Genomic DNA, 7,168 nt, shown 5'->3' on the forward strand with positions numbered 1-7,168 from the left:
TGTGTGTGTGTGTGTGTGTGTGTGTGTGTGTGTGTGTGTGTGTGTGTTGAAAGTGTAAAGGATCTACCTGGCATTTAAGTCGAAGATGGTGAGCTCTGCACTGAGTAGCTGCAGCTTCACCTGAGCCTGGGCCAAGAGACTTTCACCGATCTGTGTGAGAGAGAGAGATAGAGAGAGAGAGAGAGAGAGAGAGAGAGAGAGAGAGAGAGAGACGTTAACTGGAGGAGGTTGACCAGTTGTGGTTCAACTAGTTTTAAGTGTTACTGCCACTATAGGAGTTGTAATATTAGTAGTAGTAGCAGTCAGAGGTAAGCTTCTCTTTGACTTTGACTTAAACACCAACGACTTGTGTCCTCACTTGGACTCCAGTATTTTGACTTGAAATAACTTGATTTTGCTTTTTTTTAAGATATATAAAGTATCTGCGCCTGTCGTCTGATAAACTTTATTTTTACTGACAACAGACAAAATTAAAATGGCATTTAATTTGTTGAGTTGGAACTTATTGGTCTTGACTAGGGACTTGTTGGTCTTGAGTTGAGACTTGTTGGTCTTGAGTTGGAACTTATTGGTCTTGACTAGGTACTTGTTGGTCTTGAGTTGAGACTTGTTGGTCTTGACTTGGTACTTGTTGGTCTTGACTTGGTACTTGTTGGTCTTGAGTTGGTACTTGTTGGTCTTGACTTGGTACTTGTTGGTCTTGAGTTGGTACTTGTTGGTCTTGAGTTGGGACTTGTTGGTCTTGACTTGGTACTTGTTGGTCTTGAGTTGGGACTTGTTGGTCTTGACTTGGTACTTGTTGGTCTTGACTTGGTACTTGTTAGGGCCCGAGCACCGACGTAGTCGGAGCGGAGGACCTATTGTTATTCTAATGTTTATTATTATTATTATTATTATTATTACTTTTCCACTTTCATCGCAAAAAGGAGGTGCTTGGGATACTGGGTATTTTGTGAAATTTGGCACGCAAGCCAGAATTTGCGAAAATTGCAGTCTGATTGGGGTGTCCAGCTGCGGTATGAAATATTATATCTTATTATATATATAATAACAATTGGCTTGATAGCGCCCCCTATTGAGTAGCCCCAACATAGGGTTTCACCTAGCTGTATGAAATTTGGTAGGTATGTGGAACGTGATGAGACGCACAAAAAATCCTCTTGGAGTTTTTCATTAAACCAAACAGGAAGTCGGCCATTTTGACTTTTATGACGTTTTTTGACCATTTCAAGGCGTCATACTTTAACGAACTCCTCCCAGAGATTTGACCCGATCGACTTCAGATTCGGTCAGTATGCTCTTGAGAACTTGGCAGCGAAAAGTTACTCAAAGATCAAAAAGTTATGGAACTATGTGTCCGTGGCGTGGCGTCAAAAAAACACCATTCGCCGCGAAACAGGAAGTTGTTGTAATTCGGCCGTACATTGTCTAATCTGCTCCAAATCTCTCATATGTCATAACATCCTGACCCGGAACACATCTATGTAATAATTTAGAATCATAGTAATAGCGCCACCTAGTGGCAACTGGAAGTTGTACGTTTTGTACTTTGACATCCTGCTCCTCACAGATTAATCAGATCCCTCTAAAATGTTGCCAGAACAGCCTTAAGACCTTGATAATGCTTCATTGTGAAAATCGTAAGAAGTTGTTGAAGGGCGGCGACGTTGCGGTTCGGCGAATTTCGATCCTTCGCCATGAAGAAATAAACTGATGTAACTCAACTCCACATCATCAGATCTTTACCAGATTCCACATGTTTGATGAGACTCCAGGCCTGAAGACATCTGCAGGCCAATTTTGAATCATAGTCATAGCGCCACCTACTGGTAACAGTCAGTTAAAGTCTTTATACTTTGGCTTGTTTCTCTTAGTAGATAAATCAGATCAACATCAAATTAGTTCCACACAAATATAACAAGTTCATAATGCCAGTTCATGAAGCTTTTGATGTTTTGTTGAACGCCGTTGCCGTGGCGACGCATTCTTCGTTGTGAAAAACTAAGGTAATTTTGAGAGGCTAGAAATGCTCGAAACATAAGCAAACTTTGCATACACATTTAAAGCCCAAAATGTAGTTATATAATATGATTTTATTGGTTCAGAGTGGCAAATCGGCTCAATAGCGCCCCCTACAATATTTCGACAAAGCAGCCCTCTCTGTACGTTTCACATAGATTTACAAAATTTGGTAGGCACATGTATCACATGTGGGCTTAAAATAAAGTCTCTTGGGACCATGCTCTAAACCCAACAGGAAGTCAGCCATTTTGAATTTTGTATGAATTTCTAGTGTCGCTTTTGTCATTTCCAGGCACTTTACTTTAACGAAACTCTCCTAGGGAAATAATCGAATCAACTTCAAATTTGTTCAGAACAATCTAAAGACTTTTGTGATGAAAAGTTACTCAAAGCTTGTTGTTTCGTGAAAGCCTGTTGCCGTGGCGACGCATTCTTCGCCATGAAAGATTAAGGTGTTTTTGAGAGGCTAAAAATGCTCAAAACATAACCAAACTTGTCACACACATTTAAAATCCTGAATGTAGTTATCTATTGTGATTTTAATGCTTCAGAGTGGCAAGTCGGCTCGATAGCGCCCCCTACAATATTTCGATGATGCAGCCCTCGCAGTACGTTTCACCTAGATGTATAAAATTTGGTAAGCAGGTGTATCACATGTAGACTTAAAAAAAAGTCTTAAGGGTCCATGCTCGAAACCCAACCGGATGTCAGCCATTTTGAATTTTGTATGAATTTCTCGTGTTTTTTTCCATTTCCAGGTGCTGTACTACGAACTCCTCCTAGGGAATTAATCCAATCAGCTTAGAATTTGGTCAGAACAATCTAAAGACCTTAGCGATTAAAAGTTACTAAAAGTTTAGGTTTCATCGAACGACGTGGATATGGTGTGATGGTCATAGCGCCACCTACTGATAAGCACGGACATAAGCAGGATTCTATAATTACAGCGGCCCAAACACTGAACTTATTGAAAGGGTTTGTGGGCACACCATGAGAAAAAGACTTCTCTGATCTAAATATGTGCAAACTAAGATGCTTGGAGAGCAAAAGTTAGATAACAGTAGATTTTCAAACCATGCCAGTGGGCATTAGTATAAATGATCTGTCCAGAGCTTCTTCATCACAATCAGGTTAAACGTTACAATGAATGCTTCACACTACAATCTAAAGTTACAGAAGAACTTAAAATGAAAACAGTGTTAAATTAAAGTGTTCAAGTAACAGCAAATGGCACTACTGTTTTGTTAACTTTCATGTAAGTCCAAATACAATCAGCAGGACACTGCAGGGAGTTGAACCCCATCCTAGTAAACTGACAGTCTGTTATGTTACAAACACTGAAGCACATTCACACACATTCATTTTCTTAATGATCTTTAAAGGCTTACATTTATGATTGTATCGGATGTACAGTCAAAACATTTGAGGCTTAAGACCTGGCAACATGATCTTGCTACGCTGCTGGTCTACGCAGGAAATATCTCACTCGTGCACGCAGAGTGTGATGGTCACAGAAATTCATGGCCGCGTCACCCAGAGTCCTGCCAGTACCAGGAAATACCGTTTAACTCGTGCACGCAGTGTATGATGGTCACAGAAATTCATGGCCAGAGTCCTGCTAGTACCCTCGACGTGCGTGAAGTTGCGAGGGCCCGATCAATGCTGCTCGCAGCTTTAATTGGTCTTGAGTTGGGACTTGTTTGTTATGATTTGGTCTTGAGGGAATTGTCTGGTAGCTTGCTAGTCTTGACTTGAAAATTTCTGACTCTCGACTGGGTCTTGACTCCTCACTTGTTGGTCTTTACTTGGAACTTTTTGGATTCTTGACTCGGCCATCACTTGGTATTTGATGGGGTCTTGATGTCTTGGGACCTGACTCTGGGTTATTGGTATTGATGTGGGACATGACTTTGGACTTCTTGGTGTTGATTTAAATATTGGGACTGAATGGATTTGCCTTCGGGCTTGTTGGGCTTGACTTGGGTCTTGACTCAGGACTTGTATGTAATGACTTGGGGCCCGACTCTGGGTTATTGGTCTTGCCTTCAGAATTAGATTGCTGCTGAAGGAGAGTTATCATGTTTATGATTGAGAAGTTACTAGTAAATATTAAATATCAAGTCAGTCTCAGACTTGTGGAAGACACCATCCTCAGAAACCACAACCACTTTGTCTGTGCAAAAATAAAAGTTTGTTATTGAAATTATCTGTTCAGTTTACAGAACATGTTGAAGTTTGATCTCTGACATTTCAATCAAGTGCATTTAGAGTCAGACTCGTTTCAGCCTGTCTGACCTTTAAAGAGACGCACAACTTCCTGACAAGTCAGAACACGACAGGCGACACCTGACATCATCCTTTTACAGAGCATTTGGTCTTTACTTGGTCTTTACTTGGTCTTTATTCTATTGTTCGTGTGTCTTCTTTTCTTTGTTCAGGCTGCTCTTCACTGTTGATCAGTGTAACATCACTCCTGTGGTTTGATTGCAGAGACTTCAGTTGATTGGATTATTATTGTTATTATTATTTGATTATCATTATTAGAGATTGGATAACTGGTGGTGTTGGTCTCACCTGGTCCTGCAGCAGGGACACTGTACTCAGGTATCCGTCCCGCCGTCTCAGCGCTCTGGGACACTTCCTGTCCAGCTGCTCCTGGATCTGACGCTCCAGCCTCTGATTGGCCGTCTCCAGACGCTGAACCTGCATCCACCAATCAGAGGTGATCAGTTATCAGATGAGCTGATCGATCCTCATGTTGTTCTGGTGATACAATATTTATTCAGAAACATCAAGTTTTGAAACATGATGTGAGAGAGTTTTAATTGTTTGAAGGCTTCATACTTCGGACATTTTTAAGTCAAAAAATGATGAAACACATCACGATTTAAATGCTGGAAATCAACAACTGCTCATAAACTAAACACAACGAAGTGAAGTAGAGACGTTGTGTTGAGACTTTGCCTGGAACAGACGACCAACAGCAAACATTTAGTATCTCATTCTCTGACTCTTTGGCCTCGTTTAATAATCACACATTGTGATGTTTTATAGAAGACAGAAAATAAGGAAAAGCACAACGTGTCCTTTAAAGACAAAAGAAATGCTGATGCAGAACTCCATTAAGACATCTGGCATTTCAATGTTCTCCTGCTGTTGAAGCAATAATTATGAATCAATTCTAAATTTCACTTTAGATGTCAGTGTTTGTGAGCTGCTGGATCATCAGGAACGTTTCTGTATGTTCCACCTCATGCATCAAAACTCCATTGAAATGTCTTCTTCACGTTGTGTTACCAATAGAAGCATCTTTAACCATTCTTTATGAATCTGTGTTTAGTTATGATCTCTGCTGCTGTGGATCCATCTGAGATCTCTTCTCTGTTGTCTCCTACCTGCTGCAGGTACGAGGCCAGCCTCCCGTTGAGCTGCTGCAGAGACGCTTTCTGTCCGGACAGACAGAAGCTTCTGCTGCCGTCCGGAGTCTCGTCTTCAGCAGCGAGCAGCGGGCTGTAGAGCACCGACGCTGCAGGTCCAGGATGATGAGCACGGTAACCCGGACCGGCCCGGGTTCTGCTTCTGTTTGCACGAAGAAGCTGCCACGCCGTCATCCCGCCTCTCACTTTGTGCTCATCTGTCCTCCTTTAAAAGTCTCCTTTCATGCAAACATCGAGATGTGTCAATCCAGTTCTTAGTTTGCATCACATCTGATCTCAGAGCAGCTGTCTGAGCCCTCAGGTGTGTGTTTCTATCACAGGTGTGTCAGGACACGATGGAGCTCAGGTTTGAATGTGCAGTGTAACAGGTTCCTGCAGGACGGTGCAGCCGTTCCCCTTCTTAGTGAAGCTCTCTGCCTTAAGGCCTGGAGGAGTTCAGGTCTGCACTTGTTCTGGATCCTGAGGGGCCACGTGAGAACTAAATGTATTATATTTAATATGCACGGCTGATTCTCCCAATCAATCATCCGCAGTATGTTGTTTGAGCTTGTATGAAAAGATGCAAATCAAAGATTCAGAACATGCATCTCCTTTGCTTTTTCATAATAAATATGTTAGCAAAAACACAGAAAACTTGGTCAATTGTATCACTTTATTTTAGAATTTAAAACACACATTTCTGTAACTGTAGTGTTTAAACGTGATTTTATTACATATTTAAAATATTATCATTAACGTCACACTTCAGCAGCAGCTGTTCAAAGATAAAACAATAACACAATCAATACCTTGAGTGTGTTAGTAAGAAAACATGCGTAAATATGAGTTATTGTAGAGTATTGAAGACAAAAAGTGTTGGAAAGCTACAACAATGTATTTACTCAAATATAATATTTTAATTCAATTTCAAGGTACTTATATTTTACTTGAGTATTTCCATGACATAGTTATTTATTTATGGAATTGTTCCACACGCTGGTTTAGTTATTCTTACCAAAGTAAAATATAAAGACACACCGACCTACTGGTGTTATTCCGGTCTGTCCAGCAGGAGTCGCTAGTGAGCAACACCTTCTCATCTGAACTCCACACACGAAGCAGAGACAACAGCCAATCAGAGGTGAGCAGCCGCGGTCCCCGGCGCCTGCGCAGTAGAGGCATGGTCATTTTGTTGCTGTCCGCTGGCTCTTAGCGGTTCTTTCTGCGTGTTTGTAGTGTTTCAGTGAGCTCGTCCGGCCTAATGGAGACCTCCAGAGACCTGGTGAGTTCTGAGGCTCGTGTGTCCGGCGTTGTGGGTCAGATCGCGGCGTTAAAAGGCTGAGACAGAAAGACGAGGCCAGACTCCGTTGAGAAATCTTCTACTTTAACGTTCTCTTGCTTTTTTCATAAAGATACATACCTTATTAAAATGTTGTTTCACATTTGTATTGAGGAGATCAACATGAACTTTCATTCGGCGCATATGTAGCGCGCAGACTGTCTTCATGTAGTTTAAACCTTGTGTTTATAAGAGCCTGATGACCGACGGTGTCACCGGGACACCGTCTCACTCTCTCTGTCTCTCTCACTCTCTGTCTCTCTCTCTGTCTCTGTCTCTCTCTCTGTCTCTCTCTCTGTCTCTCTCTCTGTCTCTCTCTCTGTCTCTGTCTCTGTCTCTCTCTCTGTCTCTCTCTCTGTCTCTCTCTATGTCTCTCTCTCACTCTCTCTCT

The 7,168-nt window shown here is 41.7% G+C and overlaps 1 protein-coding gene across 3 annotated transcripts in view; it reads right to left on the minus strand.

Moving 5' to 3' along the window:
• Positions 1-5,728, minus strand: part of LOC116377250 (uncharacterized) — a 12,170-nt gene extending 6,442 nt beyond the window's left edge. The window contains exons 1-3 of one of the 3 annotated variants that reach the window (XM_031838834.1): positions 5,418-5,728; positions 4,597-4,725; positions 68-150 (exon numbers count right to left, since the gene is read on the minus strand). In XM_031838834.1, coding sequence (XP_031694694.1) covers positions 68-150; positions 4,597-4,725; positions 5,418-5,633 — 428 coding nt within the window. In that variant the 5' untranslated portion in view covers positions 5,634-5,728. Of the gene's footprint in view, positions 1-67; positions 151-4,404; positions 4,450-4,596; positions 4,786-5,417 lie in introns of those variants that run through there. The other 2 variants (XM_031838835.1, XM_031838837.1) reach the window with 2 other exon arrangements.
• Positions 5,729-7,168: the final 1,440 nt, after the last annotated feature.

This window comes from Anarrhichthys ocellatus, unplaced genomic scaffold, assembly GCF_004355925.1.
Source record: "Anarrhichthys ocellatus isolate YVR2014 unplaced genomic scaffold, GSC_Weel_1.0 scaffold1065, whole genome shotgun sequence".
Classification (NCBI taxonomy): Eukaryota; Metazoa; Chordata; class Actinopteri; order Perciformes; family Anarhichadidae; genus Anarrhichthys; species Anarrhichthys ocellatus.